At 35.7% G+C, this 19,674-nt stretch overlaps 1 protein-coding gene across 8 annotated transcripts in view; it reads left to right on the plus strand.

Annotated features, from left to right (window-relative positions):
* Positions 1-19,674, plus strand: part of SLCO1A2 (solute carrier organic anion transporter family member 1A2) — a 111,973-nt gene that overhangs the window by 82,865 nt on the left and 9,434 nt on the right. For 7 of the 8 annotated variants that reach the window (XM_073222760.1, XM_073222759.1, XM_073222764.1 and 4 more), the window contains exons 5-12: positions 2,228-2,334; positions 4,437-4,583; positions 7,219-7,317; positions 7,889-8,110; positions 10,427-10,591; positions 11,862-12,057; positions 13,478-13,643; positions 14,727-14,899. In XM_073222760.1, coding sequence (XP_073078861.1) covers positions 2,228-2,334; positions 4,437-4,583; positions 7,219-7,317; positions 7,889-8,110; positions 10,427-10,591; positions 11,862-12,057; positions 13,478-13,643; positions 14,727-14,899 — 1,275 coding nt within the window. Of the gene's footprint in view, positions 1-2,227; positions 2,437-4,436; positions 4,584-7,218; positions 7,318-7,888; positions 8,111-10,426; positions 10,592-11,861; positions 12,058-13,477; positions 13,644-14,726; positions 14,900-19,674 lie in introns of those variants that run through there. The other variant, XM_073222765.1, reaches the window with a different exon arrangement.

Genomic DNA, 19,674 nt, shown 5'->3' on the forward strand with positions numbered 1-19,674 from the left:
TACATATCCTGTATAAGCTTGTGTTTTTCTCATGTTTTTTCTCCAATTTCTACCTCCTTGTCTTCTTGTTACTTTTTGGGAAATTTCTTTAGCTTTATCTTCCAACCTTTGAATGGATTTTGACTTTCCTATCCCATTTTTAATTTTCAAGGACTGTTGTGTTATTTGAATGTATCTTTTAAGGTAACCCTTTGTTCTTTTTCTGAGAATGCAATGTCTTTCCCACCTAAATTTTCTTCATCTGTCTTGATGATCTCTGTCTCTTCCAGAGATACAGTTTTTATTGTTGATCTCTGTCTTTACTATTACAGGTTTTCCTCCTAAATCAGGTGGTTCTTGGTTACCTTTTTATATTTAAGAGAGAAGAATATCGACAACAAGTCAACTGGAAGTTCTGTGTGCATGTATAGGGCTTGGTTAAGGGAGGACTTCTTCATAGGGTGATTTCACAGGGACTGGCTGTTTTTAGATGGCTCAGAACTGTCCATAACCTCTCAATTGTCTTAGTCAAGGATTCTCCAATCCACTGCTGGGAGGTGGAAGCTTCGTGACCAGTTGTGTGGGAGTGGGACTCTCACTTTTCAGTATGTAGATTTTTTTTCCTACCCCCGTTTTTAGTATGTATATTCTTAATCTCAATGTGCCTGTTGAGATTCTCTTCATCAAAGGTCATTTTCAGTTGGAATGAAAAGGATGTCTATAATGGTTTAACTGCTCCTTATACACACCTTAACCAATCTTCTTTTTTGTTAAGACCATGCCTTCTCCCACTTTTAGAAGCATCTTGTATCTTGCCTGAATCTTTCCAGGGATGTCTACCATGTTTTTGGTTGCTGTCTTGCAGGTACTTACTCAGATTTGCATTTCTCATATCTATGAATTCAGTGACCTCTCACTTACCTGTTTCCCTGTTTTCAAAAGCTTATTAAACTCTTTTTGTCAAATCTTCCATTCTGTTAATCCTTGTGGCATTATGTCTTCTCCTTTCCCATTTAAAAATCCATTTTCTGTCATTTTGCTGATATCTTGGCAGTGAACAGACTTTGAGTGAGGTATTGAATTTTGAGTGGATAAAGTAAATGAAAAAGAAAACTTTCTCAAGTATTTCTTAAGGGATCAGAAGTTTCAAGCCAAAGAGTTTTTACTGTCCTTTTATTTCCTATCCTATCTAAGATAATGTTGAGCAGTATTCAGCTATTATTTACATTTCTTTTCTTTTGACAAAAATGTTATTTCTTTGTGTGAGGCTGACATGTCTCATGGGATCATGGGTGTGGAGACAAAGGCCTTTGTCCACGACTCCCAGCCATGACTGGGCGATTGTTTTAAGGGGAAGGTGTTTGGAGCTTTTTTATTATGTTCTGTAGCATAGTAATTAGGCCTTTCGATGACATCCAAGTATAACATACTTTAGCTCATATGGAACTCAGAAGATCAAGTTCACTTTTGGCTTTCTCTTATCTAACAGAAATATAGAAACCAATCTAGCATAGTTTCTAGCAAGGAGAGAGTTAGCTGGACATAATTTCCTCAGTTGTTACAACATGTAATTTACTTTCTGAGAAAGGGCATTCGAATCTTGTGGTAATTTGCTTAAGATAAATGGACACAGTCTATTAACCCTTTTGTTCTTGTGAGAAGAGAAAAGGTCATTATGCTGTGCTGTCATTGTATCTAAGGTTCTCCTAAGGTTTCTCATTATGATGGGTAAATATTTTGTTTCTCTTAAGGGTGAATGAACCCATAAAGGAATTATTGTTTGGACTCTCAGAGAGTGGGGGCATATTTCTTATGAGCAAACCTCAGAGAATCCAAAGTTGGAGACTTGTTTTGTGGTATTGTTTCTTCCCCACAAAACCTTTATTTTCTTAATTATGCTTTCTTGGGTCTATTACTTTACTTAGTATTTGTCCCTTATCCTACAGTAATTATTTCCAGGAAATGATCACCTAAAAACTACAGAAGGTTGATGTAGATGATTTAAATGGTGGATCATCCACATGCATATAACTGACAGCTAGCTCTCAAGGATTTGCACATTTATGTCAGTGGCAAGTTCTTTTTGGTGATAATAACAGGATTATCAGGTAGCAAAGATGAAGAGATATCTTCTTTATTTGATTTGGATGTTGTGTCTTAAGCGAAACAAGAGTTAACAATCTGCACGATGCTCACATTGTACTGACTGGGTCCTTAACATAAACCTGTTTTCTCTATGTTCATACAGATATGAATATGAATCTACAGTTTCAGTTTCAGGCAATTTGTCCTCAAACAGTTTCTTATGTATGGAGGATAGAATCCAGATTTTCAGACCAACAGAAGATCCATCAGGTCATCTACTTCATTTTACTGCTTTCTGTTGAGTGAATTTGTAACTGAACACTTCTGCTGTGGGGCTTTGAGGGAGTTATTTGGTTTGGTTAAGTGAGTAAGGTAAATAAACACAAAATATTTTCTTTTTTTCAGAAATTTTGGAGAGGATTATGAAGGGGAATAGGAGTGGCTGATAACATAGAATATTAAAGCTCATATTAAAATATACTTATGAAGACTGCCTTGTATATTCTTTACAATGGTTATTTAAATGTAAGCCAAAGGCATCTATCCAAGGACCTCTGTAAAGGAAAATGTCTTAGAAGCATGGATTTATACTATTTAAAAATAAGAAACAGAGATAGAAACAAAGTTCAAAAGATTTGTGTTATATAAGTGTTATATATATTGTGTTATATATATATAAGTTATATATATATTTGTGTTATATATTTGTGGTCTTCTTTCCCTGATAGCAGAGAAAACAGGCAAGTGGGCTGTAGGTCTGATTTACTCTGTTCTCTTTCTGTTGAACTGGGAATTTGTCTTTCTCTCCCACTTCTTTTTTACCAGGTAGCCCAACACAACAGTGGTGCATCTTGTGGCTTCCTGTAATGCCAAGCACCAACATGTCAGCATCTTCACCTTCATACGCTAAGGGGTCTGTGTAATCTGGTGATATTTAGTCTGGAGGTGACCTTATTAACTTACCTCAGACCACAAGTTTTCTTCCTGTGATGGGGACATGTTTGTGCTAGATTCATATCGGTGGAAGCAACATGATCCCCAAGGCTGGGAATGTCACTGCTGGCATGGAATCAGAAGAAACCAAAATAGTTTCAAGGAGTATAAGAATAGCTGTCTCAGAAACTCTAAGTCAAAGGAACTCTCTAAAGAAACAAAGGAAAATGGTGACATCAACATTGGCCTGTATTTTGCTTTTGAGCTGGGTTTTGCTTAAGGCTGACCCAGGTCCTATTTCCTAATTTAAAAAAGAAAGAAAGAAAGAAAACTGCACTGTGGTAGATAAATCGAATCCTTCCCAGTCCAGTGAATCTCAAGGAAAATGCACTGGTTCTTTGATCACTTGATGTTTTCAGTTTTGCCCTGGAGGAAGCCTAGAGTTTGCCTATGATCTCTAGACAAAACTCTGTGATCACCGTAGAAAAAGGTGTGAATATCCAGAAATAGAGACTATGATACTGACTGTGAATGACTGAAAGATGACCTCTTATGAAATTTCTAGACCAAACTGTGCTCAGTTTCCTCACATCTGTGGGTGGCACCTGGGTGGTTTATAAGAGATGAGAATACGTTTTCATTCATTTTCCTAAAAACAGGAACCTCCAGAGAGTCTTCCTGGCATGACAACTATTTTAGCTTAGAACAAAATTGGTTAAGTCTTCAGAGATCTGCCCATCTTCTTCCCTTTCAATTCCTTTTGGCCTAGTCTTTGTTATCTAACTAAACAGCTGTTTCTCCAAGAATTGAGGCAGATTTCTTTATTAGAAGTTATTTAGTAGTTACAGTATACAGTATGTTCTTTAGAGAAAAGGTGGTTTCTACCCAGTTAAATATTTTTAGTTTCTACAAAGTAACTGGAGCTGTAGAGAATTCAAACATCAGTGAGACTCTTATTTAAATCTTAAAAATATAGTATCAATTCTAGGGAGAGATATTTCCCCAAAGTTAGTATAGAAATGGGGTAGCACGCATAGCATCTGTATCCAGCAGTTGTTGGTGAATTGATACTCTGGATGGGATAAAAAGCCCTGATTTTTAGTGTCTGCTAATTTCTGTGGTATAAATACCCCCATCAAACTACCAATGGGTTGTTACTAAACACCTAATAGGGAAGAGATGTGTATACTACTCAAGTCTCCCAACCTAGTAGGAACCGGCTCCACCATACCACTTATACTTGGCCGTACCTGAGTTACTCTGTCAGAAAATGCAGGAAGGATGGCCCAGTGAGTCATTGCTGGCATAGTCATGTATCAGTTGTTGACAAGGTACCATGTCACATAAGAACTGGAAAATGCTTACCAAAAATTTAGAATTAAGTATCACTAATACTTTATCACCCAAACACTAATGCAATGCCTTTTTTTTTAATGCAGAATGTGTGAAGGAAGCTAAATCGTTAATGTGGGTGTATGTACTAGTAGGAAATGTTATACGTGGAATTGGTGAAACTCCCATCATGCCTTTGGGCCTTTCCTACATAGAAGATTTTGCCAAATCTGAAAATTCTCCTTTCTATATTGGTGAGTTTGAAAATCTGCCTCAGCCTCTGCTCAGGACAGTAAGTTCCTGGAAGGAGACTATTAATTATTTATTTGGACTTGGTGATTCCCAGAGTGATAATCAGGGTACCTTAGCATGGATGGTCATCTGTGAAAGTGGGTTGAATGTCACAGTTGAATGCCGACTCCAAATAAGCCACCTTGCTAAATCTGCTTTTTGCTATTGAAAATATCACCGATCCAGTGTCCCTGGAAATCCTTTTGACTCCTCCATTTCCTCCATTTAGCAATATTTTCTTTAAAATCTCCCTTATATTCAAAACCTTTCTATTTTCATTACCTCTATTGTTGTTCAGGTCTCCATTACTTCATCTGTAGGTTACTGTAACTTCTTTATTGGGAATTTTATCTCTAGTATTTTCTTTTATCAATTTCTTATAAACAGTCTTGCAGTGTAATTTTTCTCCAATGTTGTTTTAATTATGTTCTTTCTACCAAGTTCATAAACTGGTACTGGCTTTTTATTTGCTAAATCTGATCTCCACTTTATACTCACAGCTCTGCACTCAATTTATCTATTTAGTGTCCTATACAGTTTTCTTCATCACAGTCTCTCCATACTTTTCAGGCTTTTTCATATTTTTCACAAATATCTGGCTTCATATTTTTGGTTAAGTTTCTTGAAATTTCCTTTTATAAAATCCATCAGTGTTAGACAAACAAGATCTGTTTTCTTATGTTGCCTTGCAGTCTCTTGAATATTCTTTATTCATTATATATAGCTTGTTTATATTTTTTAGTTATTCCATTTGTTGTTCATAAAATGATAACTTTGAATATAGGGACATTTTGCTATTAATATAGACATATCTTTTAAAAACAGAAAAGTTAAAGAGGGTGAGAGAAAATAGGAATGGAACTACACATAATCAAGATAGATCAAAATATTTAGGAATCATTACCTTAAGCAACTTTTGGCACTTTTGATGGCTCATTGATTTCACAATAATCTTTTTTAGTGTTTTTCCGTTCAGTCTTTCCACATCCCTTTACATACTTACAATGAAAGAATATAAATGCTCACCTGAAATAAATTAACAAATGTTTTGTTATAATATGCTTTTCTTTATTCAGCAAATACTAGAGTGTAATACATATAGAAATAACTGTGATAATTTATGTATTAAGATGAATAAGACATGGTCCATATAAGGGATAGCATATAAAAAAACCACACCATTATAAATCAATTAAATTTTATAAATATATGGGTAGAAACTAAATTTGAAAAAATAAACTTGAAAAAAATGATATAAGTAAATTGGGGGTACATATGATTAAATAACTATACATCAGTTAGCTATACATCAAAAAAAGAGTTCCATGTATGGCTCTGGAAGGAGAAAACATAAAAGCTAGAAATAAAGTTTGAGGAATCATCTATACAGAGACACAAAATGAAACTGAGAGGGAGAAATGAGTTGCCATGGGAAGCCATATATACAGCGAGAGATCCTAGGATAAAATACTAGGGAAGACGTCTACTTAGTGAGTAAGTAGGAGGAAGAAAAAGCAAAAGACTGACATAAGGGGAAAAGTAACATAATAAATGTGTGCTTTTGTGAAGTTCTTACCAGGAAAATGTCAAAAGAGGAGTTAGCAATGTCAAATGAGGTGGAGAGTTAGTTTGGAGGATAAGAAAGGACATTAGATGAGGGGCAAAGAGGTCACTGGTGCTACCTGAGAGTCTTTGAGCAGAATGTGGAAGGATTTGGGTAGAGAGAGCAGAGGTGAGGAAGGAGAGGAAGTGAAAGGAAAGAGAGCAGGGTGAGCTCGAGATGCTGGACTCAGTGGATGAGGAGGTGGAACAAGCACGGTGTGAGGAGTCCTGGCTGAGCAAGACCTCAGAGGAGATAGGAGGAGATCAAGAAGATGGGCGTGTGTGACTGTGGAACTGTGGACAGGTAGAGACAATGGGCAAAGACAGATTTTGCAGTAGAAAGGAAAAAGTTGAAGCTCATGTTTGGATTTTCAGTGAGCATAGATTCTGAGTTGTCGACAAGTCATGAAACAACTGACGGTGAAATTCCAGAGGAGTAACAAGTTGGGAGGACAGAGGGCCCTGATGGAAATGGAAGGTAATAATGTGGAGGATAAGAAAGGAGACGGTGATAAAAGTGAAGGGACGCATCAGGAACAGTGAGGATATAGTGGGAGGAAGTTTCAAGTTGAAGATCTGGGAGTGAAGATTTTCTGAGGGATGTGGCACAAGAATTTTATCATAACATGGTATTGCTTTAGAATTCCTCTAATTATGTGACTATGGAAAGCATCAAAAAACTCTTGCTCGCTATTGTGACTTAGTCCATAGCATGATCCCAGTCTAGGCAGCTAAGGCAAATCTCTCCCTGCGTGGCCCGGCGTGGAAGAGAATGGGGAGGCCTAGAGAGAGTGGCTGTAAACTATAAGGCTCTTTTTTCACCATGTACAGAAACAATGTTCTTCAATGTACACCAAGTTTTAATTTTCTTACAAAGTGAATATCTAAGGCAAAATAACTAAGGCAAAAACAATTCAGTCTGCAGACTTCATGGAATTAGGACTCTTTATGAAGGTATATAATGATACTGTGACTTTATATTTTCCTTTTTTTTAGGGTTAATAGAAACAGGAGCTATCATTGGTCCTTTGATTGGACTTCTGCTAGCGTCATTCTGTGCAAATGTTTATGTTGATACTGGATTTGTGGATACAGGTAATTCAATAAACCCTATTTACATAGTGCCTAGAATACACAAAGCCTCTTCAGGTATGTTATCACAGCTAATCATGGCCCAATTTGACCCCCAGTTAGGTAGATTAACTCCAATTTCCAGGGGTAGAAACTGACAGGGAGGGTTTTAGATGGCTTTTTAGATATTTCAAAGCAATGAACAGGAGAGATAAAATGCTGATCTTCTGACTCCAAGTCCAGTGCTCTTTCTATTGCCCGACCATCACATCTCTTCCTTTCAAAAGATTGAAGCACATAGGTTTAAATTTCTTTGAATCAAACAATCATTTGTAGGTAATTAAAAAGACCTTGTAGTTATTTAGTAGGTACCTATTTGCAAATTCCTTATGTAATAGGACAAGCAGCCAGAGTAATTTATTGCTAGATAATATTGTAATACCACAGATTGCCAGACAGATTTTGTGAATGTCTGAACTGTATACAAATGCCATACTTGGATAGAACCTGAGAATTGTAATTTTAATAATTTTCTGCAGTTCACATAGGAAGTAATGACATATAAGCTAATAAAAATGTGTATATTTCTTTACAGACAATCTGACCATAACTCCCACTGACACTCGTTGGGTTGGTGCATGGTGGTTTGGCTTTCTGATTTGTGCAGCCGTGAATGCGTTTACTGCCATTCCTTTTTTCTTTTTGCCCAAAACGCTTCCAAAGGAAGGACTAGAGGATGATGCTGACATCATTAAAAATGACCAAAAGGAGAAACAAGAAGAAGAGGTCAAGAAGGAAAAGGCTGGAATCACTAAAGGCAATAATCACACAAAAATTTTAAATACTATATAATTTACTTTTGTATTTTATGTAGATGTATCTGTATTTTAGTCTGACATGATAATATGCATTAAGACAACTTGTCACTAATGGTCAGCAGTCAATAATGTCTAATTAGTCTGATTCTTCCTGTGCTACTACTTAGAAATAAACAATATAACTTGGAAGGTGAATTACCTCAGCTCAACATTTATATGAAATTTTATGTCAGTTTGGGTACTCAATACATTTATTTATTTAGTCTCATTTGCTTTAAAAAATCTATTTTACAGAGAACAAAGGCCTCATTAAAATAAAAAAGAAATTCAAACTAAGAACAAGAAGAGAAGAAAATACACTAATCCAAGACAAATACACAGTTTTGAAAACAAAAATACTAGCTTAACTGTGAGCTTCCTGGAATTTAAGGCAGTAAAAGAAAACATGACAGGTCCAGAAAATTCTGTATATTTGATAGAGGGAAGACTCATAATTCTTAAACAGAAATTGTTCTCCAAGTTAACACATTGTAGAAAAAGAAAAAACTATTATATGAAGTGTGATACAGGTCGCACCGAACCACAGAGCTGTTTTCCAGCAAATGCAGGAGCGTATTTCATGTAACAGTTCGTTGTTTTTGCTTGTATAGATCCTTAATAAAAGGACAAAGTATAATATATAAAAGGTGTTTCTGTGGGAAACTAAGCTAAGGTATCTATGTGTTTAGTATTTAAGAGCAGTGATTCTCAAGGTTGGCCATATACTGGAAATGTTTTTCACCTGGGAAATTTTTTAAATGACTGATGCCTGAAAATTGTGTCGTAGTCCCAGGAAGTCTAATTTAATTAATATGAGGTATGGCCTGGGCCTTGACATTCTTGAAAAATAGTCATTTAGAAGGTGGGGAGGTGTTCAGTTTCCTTAGATAAAGAAGGGGAGAATCATAATACTTATAGAATCACGTGGAACTAATAAGCATCTGGCACACATTACGTTTATTACTGCTGCTAATATGAGTGAAATTCACTGAAACCACAATTGAACATAACACTTCTCAGAGCATTAGAAGACCATTCAGAATCTTGCAAATTCTCAGATCTGTCATGATGATATTAACAACTGTTCTCACAAGGCTGATGTAGACAGATAGCGGATTTTAGCATAGAATATCGTTTTGTGATCTGCAAGATCAATATTCAAAACTAGAAGAGATCTGAGTTTAGGATAAGACATCTAGAAAAGAAATTTCAGCTACTGAGACTCATCTCTTAGGACAGGGATGTTGCCAAACATGGGTGACTTGAAAAGCCCTAGAGAGTTCTGAATGCAACTTTCTTCCCTGCCATGTACTGGATTCATATGTATGAAATCTACAGCTAGACTTGTTTTCCTTGTATTACGATCTGCTTTCTCCTGTTCAATTCATTTAATAATACTTTGTTCCAGAATGGATTTTAGTCAGTTAATCAAGCAGAATATACACAGTAGGTAAAGAAATCAAGACAGAGGATATGAAGGTAGGAAAAGGGAAAATAAACTATATGAGACTTTGACCTCAAATGGTGACAAAATGACCTAGAAGATGCATTAGAGATAGACTACAGATTTGGCTCTGAGCTATGTCAGTACACACAGAGGTGAAAGCTTTGGATAAATCATTTACATAGCCCTTAGCACGTACCTGATGAATCAGGATTTCAGAGAGTGGGACCTGGGGGTTGGTATTTTAAAAGATCCTCAGGTAGTTTTAATGTGTATCTTATTGTGAAATCATTGACAGAATTACTAAACTGTTCCTGCAAAGAAGCAGAAAAATACCTGGTACTTGTGAATATTTATGTCCCTGGAATGCCCACGATTATTTTCATTTTAAATGTTCAGGAATGATAACATCAATAATTGAGTGTGAATTGCTTTATCAAATTGATTTCCTTCCTGACTTTAGACAACAGAACAGCATCTTTCTTTCTAGATGATATCTAGAGAAGAGAAGGTATTATTAGAAGGCAAAAGGATGAAAAGGAAATGGTACGAACAGGCAAGATTTTGGTTTTCACAGACAACACTGTAGTTTTTCCTTAACACACAGTAATAGCTTAGTGGAGGCAAAACTATTGTGCTCTGATCCCTACCCAGTCAGCTGCTGCAAAAGCTACCAAAAGTATATGACTTTAGCTTTCAAGAGGTAAAAATAATTAATAATCTGTTCATTATAAAACAGAAAAACATAATTTGGAGGGGAGATGGATGTTTCAGAAGTCAATCATAAGATGCAAAGCAGTTAGTTTGACATTGTTCTCTTTTTTCATTTCAGATTTTTTACCATTCATGAAAAGTCTTTTATGCAACCCAATTTACATGCTTTTCATAATAATAAGTGTGATACAGTTCAATGCATTTGTTAATATGCTTTCCTTCATGCCTAAATATATGGAACAGCAATATGGAAAATCAGCTTCTGAAGCAATCTTTCTAATTGGTATGTGTATTGTTCTCTACATGAGTAACCCACATTTTTTTCCCTGTGAAATAGTGAAGTGTGAAGATAGGTCTAGGAAACTCTTAAATTGAAATTGTTAGGATATTTCTGCCTCTGGTACATCTCACCCTTCCATGCTTCAGAGAAATCAATAAATAGTAGGGAAGGGAAGAAACCAGGAAATCCTGGGGTTCTCTCTTCTGCTCTTTCTCCTGTCACAATGCAAAATCATAATATTTGTGGAAATCTTGGAGCATGCATAAGTTAGATACAATTTTCAGATAGGCAATTTATTAATGTAAAAAGAACAGTTAACTATTAGTTTTTCTCCCAGATTTTACTCTTCAGGCTCCAGTTCATGAGCTCTGTTCCTTCTAACTTAGTTCCATCCTCCTCCTGGTGGTTCGAGGTGTCTCTGCAGTTCACACATTTTGATTTTCCTGCCACCATACTAATTCCAGAGACTCTTTCCCACCCGGAGCTTCTCTGGGGCTCTTTTTACTGTTTAAAAAAATGAATTTCCTAGACAACCTGCATCCACTTGGAGTGTTTGTTTAAAGTTCAGATACTGGTGCCCACCTCAGATGTACTAAATCAGACTCTCTGGTGTGGGAATCAGGAATGGATTGTTTAACAAGCCAAGAATGTGATTCAGTGAGCAGGCCCTAGCATTGTAAGAATGCAACCTAGGACTGTTTTTTTCCTCTTCCTTCTTTTTTTCTTTTTTTTTTTTGGGCAGCAGTGAGGGAGGGAGAGTGCCTGTGAGTACCATCAAAACATGAGATGTAAATACATTTCACAACCACAGGCTCAGTAAAGTGACCCTTTAAAGTACCTGGAGGTAAATCAAATTCTTAACAACCAGGATGAACAAACAACTACAAAATTTATAAGTCATAAATTATATACATATATTGCCATCCTCCCCTCCAAAAATGGAAAGTAATAAATTACTGGTCAACTTTGACTTGTCATTCCTACCTAAATCCTAACAAAGAGATGATACCTGACTACGAGACATTTATAACCTACTGCAATTAATTAAATGAATGGTAATGATACCAATCTTTAAAATATATTTGGACATTGTAGGACATTTAAAAATCTCTGTATGGAATATGTAATTAAATGGAGAGAAAAGTCAACTAGGCTTCTTCACTGTGAGTTGGACTTAAATGGTTTCTTATGTAAGACATTATTAGATAAAGAGTGATCATATTGGTTCCTTTGTTAAGTCACTTTGTAAATAACATTTTTTTTGCATTTACAGGTGTTTATAATTTGCCTCCAATATGCGTTGGATATATAGTTGGTGGTTTAATTATGAAGAAATTCAAGATCACTGTCAAACAAGCTGCCCACATAGGATGTTGGTTCTCTTTAACTGAGTACTTTCTCTATTTTTTGTCTTTTCTCATGATTTGTGATAATTCTTCAATTGCTGGCATGACCACCTCTTATAAAGGGTATGTTGTTTTCTAATGAATGTTATACTCTTTAAACAATTAATAACTTATTTTCTACAATGATTATCCATGATCAGATCATTAGCTAATTGGACGGAATGGCAGTAATACATGGTCATTCCTCATCTTTCCTCAATCGGTCAATTATAACCAATCTATCCAGGCTCTAGACTTACTGGAGAAGTTGGGAACATATCACAGATTTAATGAGTTTGTGATTGCACATGGGTGTGTGTGTCTGTCTTTGTGATATTCTAGTAGATAGTAACGTAGTTACCAAGGAAACTACCAATAGTTTTAGGTTGTATTAGGATATGTTACCCATATATCTTATATTCCCGTAAATGGGTAAAATTAAGAGTTGACTATACAGTCTCAATCACCTTTATGTTTCCACAATGGGCTTAAATTTAGCACAGCTTTACCCTAATACGTGATAACATTAATTCACATATAAATTCATGTGTTTCATTTGTTTAGTTATGTCTCTGTCCCTGAGTAGTTTTAGACTTGTATTTTGAGGACTATCTGGGCTTAGAGGAAGGTTTTGCTCCCAGTGGTCAAGCTCTACAGATTGTCCCAGTGGTCCCCGTGAGGTGCGACTTGAGTGGGCGTCCTGGGAGTGCCGCACGGTGCTGAGGAAGCTCTGCATCCGCCGTGGGCTCTCTTTCCCACTGGGAGCCTTCCCAGGGCAGTGCTGTGCCAGTCTGGAGGAGGGACAGTTAGATCGGAGTGTAATTGCTACTCTTACCTTTCTAATGTGATCCTTCTGGTTTTTAGGATTCTTCTGGTTTTTAGGTGCTTTACCCTCATGCCCTGATTCTGGGATTCGCAAAATGGTGTCTTGTCTATGGGTAGCTGCTAATTAGTCTCCCTTTGGGATGGACTAAAGTCAGAAACAACTCATGTTGCCATTTTGATGACCACTAGGTTATTTTAATATTGAAAGGATGTATTTGTTTACTCAAGTAGTTATGGTTCTGGCTAATATGTATTTGGTGTCTACATTATAAACTGAATTTACAGATTTTCATCTTCAAATCTTGAGTCCTTGCAATTGCTTTTATAAAATATAATCTCTCTGGTTACTTTCCACCAACTACACGGATGAGGTCATCTCCACTTTTGAGTCTCATATACCTGGAAAAATATCTTGCATATAATTAGCACTCCTCTGATGCTTGTTTATTGGCTATTTGTTTATCGGAAAGAAATCATTGGAAAAGCGGCTAAGTGGTTACCGTTGAAACAGGAATCTCTTATGCCAGAGACACGGTATCTGAGCCACGCACTGATGACTGATAGATTTCTGTTTTGATTTTGGGGAGGAGAAGAAACTTAATTGTGGATTGAGATGCAAAGGGGGAAAAATGTTCTAACAGTCTTTCAATATCCAGGGCATTATTTTAAATCATTTCAGAACACAACAAGATTTACATGCGGAAAATGCCATCCTTGCTGACTGCAACATGGATTGCAACTGCCCAACTAACATATGGGACCCTGTGTGTGGAAACAACGGTTTGTCGTATATGTCAGCTTGTCTTGCTGGTTGTGATTCATCTGTTGGACTAGGACTAAACATGGTAACACAACCTATTGGCCTGTTTTTTTAACAGAACTTTGGTTTCATGCACAGTATTGGCAGTTTCCAACTACAAACAGGGACCCATGTTGAGAAAGTAAAATTAGTCACTCCTTAAAACCAAATAAGTTTTTTTGTGTGTGGAAAAAATAAGTTCCTTCCTATATACGCATTTGATTTACCTTTTATTCCCTAGGCTTGTTTTAAACCTTCGCAGCGTCTAACCAGTGATCCTTAATTTCAAAGCAACTGATATTACTGCTCAGGTCATTTGTTTAAAAATTATTTACAATTATTATATAATTGATATAATATTTCTGGACTGAAGTATTTTTATCACGGAGATGGAGTTGGCAGTTTTGATCTCAATTATTCAGCCAATTGCTTTGCTGGTTTTTCTTCTTTTCTTTTTCTCTATGTACACATATGCGTATGTGTGTACTTTCTATGTTTTTCACACTCTGACAGCTTCTTGAGAAGACTTGATTAGGGAAGTTTTCTTGCCTAAAAAAATACTTATAATATTGGTTGGTGCGTATGTGTGTACTTTCTATGTTTTTCACACTCTTGACAGCTTCTTGAGAAGACTTGATTAGGGAAGTTTTCTTGCCTAAAAAAATACTTATAATATTGGTTGGTGAACACAATCAATAATAAAATTTGATTCCTATTAAAACCTGGAAATGTATAAGAATTCAGAAAGAGTTGACTTTACTCTGTTCTTGAAAAAAATCATATTTTTTTGAAACAAAGCTTTGTTTATATGTATCTAAATATTTCAACTTAGCATTCTGAAATTTTGTTTGTCCTACTTAGTATTGTGGCAAAATGGTGTGTATGTATTCTTAAAAAGCATGATTAGGATAGCTGAGCTATTGCAAATTCACTCTGCATACTTAGAAAGAAATATTTTTCTGAAACAACCCTTCTGTGTTTTGTTTTGTGTGATAATCCTAAGAGACACCATACAAGAGATAAGAATAAAGGGAATAAATAGTCTCCATCTTGATCTAGCTGGCAATGTAGAAAACATGTGAGATTTGTTTTCAAGATTTTTCTTTCTTAATATATTATTTTTTGACAGGTGTTCCAAAATTGTAGCTGCATTCAGACATCAGGAAATTCATCTGCAGTTCTTGGGCTGTGTGATAAAGGACATGACTGTTCCATGATGTTGCAGTACTTTTTAATCTTATCTGCGATTAGCAGTTTCATTTATTCTTTATCTGCCATACCTGGATATATGGTTCTGCTAAGGTACAACAGTTATTTCCTTTATTTAGTTTCCTTTTGGGTCATTTCATAAGGTAACTTTTTCTAGGAAAGTCACTTGGAGCACGTTGTATCTAAGAATTTAGTGCTATAATTGATCATTTCTTAAGAGTTTCACATAAAGCCTTGGGTTTTGAAAATTTTTACAGTTAGCAATATAAATGTTCATCTGTTGGCATGTCCCTACCTATCTATCCTTTCTTAATTCTTAGAGTTAAATCAGTGAACCTCTCATTATTTAACACAAAAAGAGAACACATGTACATTTTAGTGTAATTTACATAAAATGGTCATTTTGGTAGGTAAAGAGTGGTTGCCCAGCAGTCATTTCATGATTGAATCTGTAGCACAGCAGGGTGTAAAGCTTTCAGATGTTCTAGTTTTACCAACTACTATGTACAGTGCATTAGGCAGGTCACTTGATCTTGTTGAGCCCCATTTTTCTTTAATACAAAATTGACATAATAATAAATGCTCAGTTTTCTTCAAAGCATTGTGAGATCAATGATGAAGGTCTTTCTAAACAGGAAATGGCAAAGCTCTTTGATTTTGGGGATTCAAACAGGTATATTATTACACCTGTGTTTTTTCAGTTACAGCATTCCTCATGCCTTCTAAACAATCCTAAATCTGCCTTGTAAAAGAAAGTTTGCATTTTCTCTTTTTTCATCTTTTGTTGGAACTCAGAAGCAGAATTTAGTTAATCATGGTTCTCAGTCCATAGCACATCATCTCAGGTTGAGGTAAAGTTTCTCTTTTGTTTTATTGTATTTTTTTTTCATTCCATTCCCTATTTCCTCTCACCCTAAGCACCCACATTAATATGATAGATATATGTTCTTACACATATTTTTCCTTTGCAAAACATTTAGGTTTTTTTTGTATGTGTGTGTTTTCATATTCACACAAATGGTGTTTTGTCATAAATCTGTTTTGGTTCATAAGGCACATGAATATATAAACTCACCAAATATTGCTAGTATTTATGAATTATTCTCACACCATCAATACATTGGAGTTCCTACCTCTTTAGAGCCTACTAATACTTGGAATTATGTAACTTCCTGACTTTGACTATTTCAATGGCTGTAAAATGGTAGCTCTTGAATGTTTTAATACATGAATTCTTGAGTCGGTGAGTTTAACTCTCTCTTCAAACTTTTTTCTAGCAATTTTGGGCCTCTGCTTTGAGATGCTTATTGTCTTTGACCATTTTCAATGATATTTCCTGTATTCTTTCTTGTTGATTTTGTTGATTACTGTATACATTATAGATATTAATGTAATATTATTTACGTAATATAATTATCTTCTCCTAGTCCTTTTAATTTTCCCACAGTATCTTTTATAAAATTAAATCTTAGATTTTGTTGTACTGAAATCTAACCATCTTTTGGCCTTAGGGTTTGTGTGTTGGGGAGTCACATTTAAAAAGCATCTCTACATTCCTAAATTGTAAAAATATTCCCCTACATTTTATCCTACTGGCTTTACACCTTTATCTTTTACATATGATTCTTTAAACGACCTCAGGCCTGTCTTTATGTGTGGTGCAAGGGAGAGGGACATTCACTGTAATTTTTCTCCATTAGCTAAAATAGCTTTCTCAACATCATAGCATAAATAAGGGATCCTTTCGCTGTTAATTTGTGGTGCCGCCTTTATCACATCTTAAGTTTTTAAAATTACATGGGCCAACTGTTCACTTTTATTCTGTTTCATAGTTTTATTTGTCTTTTCTCATACCAATGCCATATTGATTTTATTACTTTGATGTTGCAATATGTTAATATCTTTCTTACTCACCCACCACTGTCACCTTTACTATTCATTTATTCTTTTCTTCCTAAATTGATATATCTATTGATGTATGAATCTTTATACTCACATAGGAGTATTGACTAACTTTGTGTGTGGATGCCATAGATGAATGGGAAAAAATCTGATATCAAATATTTATGAGCATGGAATATCTTTCCATTAATTCAGATTTTCTTTTAGATACCCCACATACACACACGACACACACAAACACACACACACAGATTGGTATCATTTACAATGACAAATATGTACATATCCATGTGTCACTATTTTCTCTTATCTTTTCTAGTTAGTTGTTGTTGATTTAAAGGAATGCTGTTGATTTTTTTAAGTTTACTTTTTAATCCAGCAGCTTCTCTTATTTGTTCTAAAAATGTGTTGATTTTGCTAGGTTTCCTATGTAGACATAGGCAAAGATAGAGAATTTTATCTCTTCATTTCCAAGCCTTACACATCTTAGGCATTTTAAATTTCCTTATAGCATCAATATGGACCTCCAAAATTGTGTTGAACTGTAGTGAGTATTCTGTTCTTTTAATTTTAATGGAAACCATATACAACTTTTCCATTAAGTATGATGCTTCTGTATATGTTTAGTATACAGTTGACCCTTGAACAATGTGTAGCTTCTGACTCCCTCAAAGCTTAACTATTAGTAGCTTATTGTTGACCAGAAGCCTTACCAATAACATAGTCAATTAACACATAATTTGTATATGAATTAGACATTGTATTCTTACCATAAAGTAAGCTAGAGAAAAGAAAATGCTATTAAGAAAATCATATGGAAGAGAAAATATATTTGCAGGACTATGCTGTATTTATAACATAAGTTTATATAATCTGTTTAGATGAATCAACTGTCAGTACTAACATCAATATTGTCTTACATGATACAAAACACTGCAGATGTTATACATGTTACCAACACTAGATACTGAAAATGAGAAGATAATGTGAAAAAAGAAATTCCCACATTCAGTTACAGGAATAACAATTCATACATTGATAACAAAGAAACAGCAATATGATTAGTGTAACCATATGACCAATATAATCGATACGGTTGCTTCACAGTAGCTTAGCCTATACATTAATGAATGAATCATTATAAAAATCTCATGGCAGTATTACAGCCATATTTATAATATAGTATTGGAAATATTTTTTTAAAAAGCCACTCACCTGTGATGACAGGCTGATAACATGGTTTCTCCAATTGCAAGGGAGAGAGGCACACTGTACGGTAATGAAAGCAAAGTTATCAAACAATAAGAAAATTAACTCACTATTAATGTTATGTTATATGTCACTCACCCTATGCTTATAGAAGGATGAACAGTCCATTTCCATACAAGTCTCACACACGATGTTCTACATGAATACTTGGGTGACGATGATGATGAGACACAAATGTGTCTCACATTTCTTGCCATACAATTATTAGATTTTCATATGAAGACACCCATATATATATACAGCAGGTAAGTTTATTAACTGTATAGAATGGGGATACTTACTGTTAATTAAGTGGAAGTGGATCATCATCCTGGTCATCTCCATGGTCGGTAGGCCGAGGAGAAAGCAGAAGGGGGGAAAGAGAAGGCGCTGGTCTTGCTGTGTCGGATGGCAGAGCTGGGAAGGTGGAGGAGGTAGAAGGGGAAGCAGAAGCGGAAGGCACACGGTGTAACTTTATGGAAATACATCGTAATTTCTGTCTGACCTTTTTGCTCTTTCATTCCTCTAAAAATGTGTCTGTACAGTACCAGTCCTTCTTTCACAATTGGCTGTGGTTTCAGTGTCCATATCGCAGAAAGGTCTATGTTGTAAAAGAAGTCAAAAGCGGTCTTGAAGAACTGAAACGCTTCCGGCAGATGGTCTAATGTCATTTTGCTTTGTGGCATTGCTCCTACTACATCTTCTTCCTCGTCTGGACTGGGCTCGGAAGCACTCGTCTCCATCAAGTTGGCTTCTGTGAATTTCTCTGGTGTGGTATCTATTCACTCTTGAATTTCTGCAAGATCTGTATCTTGGAACCTTCACTGCCCCACCTTTTTTTTTTTTGTTTTTTTCCCCCACCATATCTACAAACTCTTTCAGGACTTCTCAACTGGGTCTGTCATAAATCCTGTGATGTCAGGCAGAACATCTAGACTCAGTTTCCTCTAGCAGGAATTTGTTGTTTCAGGCTTGATATTTTCATGGCTTTTTCTATAACACCGATGGCATCTTCAATGGTAGATGCCTCTAGACTTCACGAGGTTCTCTCTATTGAGGTCCTCTTCTATCGCACTGACAATCCTTTCCATATAGGAAACCATAAGGAAGAAGGTTTAAAGGTCCTATGACACTGATCTAAGGGACTAATTGATGGAACCAATCCAGAAAAAGGAAAAAGGATTCTGTTACCCAGGCCTTCTTGTAGAATCAAAAGACTGGCCACTGATGTTTGTCATTTTCCTTCAAGAGCTGGGGGTTAGCCACTTTATAGATAAGTGAGGTCCTTATTGTAAACCCAAGTACATGTGCTCAAAAAAGTAGAGTTAGTCTATGCCTTTCTGCTTTTAATTTTGATGCTCACTTCTCCTCCTTACTAATAACTGTGCTGTGTGGCACTTATTTTTTCCAGAATAGGGCACTTTCATCTCATTAAAAATCTGTTCAAGCAGATATCCTTTCTCCTTAATGATTTTTAAAATAATATCTGGAAACTCTGCTGCCTTTTGGCTGGCAGGAGGGCTTCATCTGTTGTCTTGATATTTTTATAGCCAAATATCTAAAATTATCAAGCCATCCTTCACTGGTATTAAACTCTCCAGCTTTACATCCTTCACCTCTTTGCTTTAAGTTAGCATTATAATGACTTCACTTTTTCTCAGATCACATTAGAGTTGACAGTTACGTGTTTCTTAGAGCAATCCTACACCCACATGAAA

This window comes from Manis javanica, chromosome 15 (genome assembly GCF_040802235.1).
Source record: "Manis javanica isolate MJ-LG chromosome 15, MJ_LKY, whole genome shotgun sequence".
NCBI classification, from domain to species: Eukaryota; Metazoa; Chordata; class Mammalia; order Pholidota; family Manidae; genus Manis; species Manis javanica.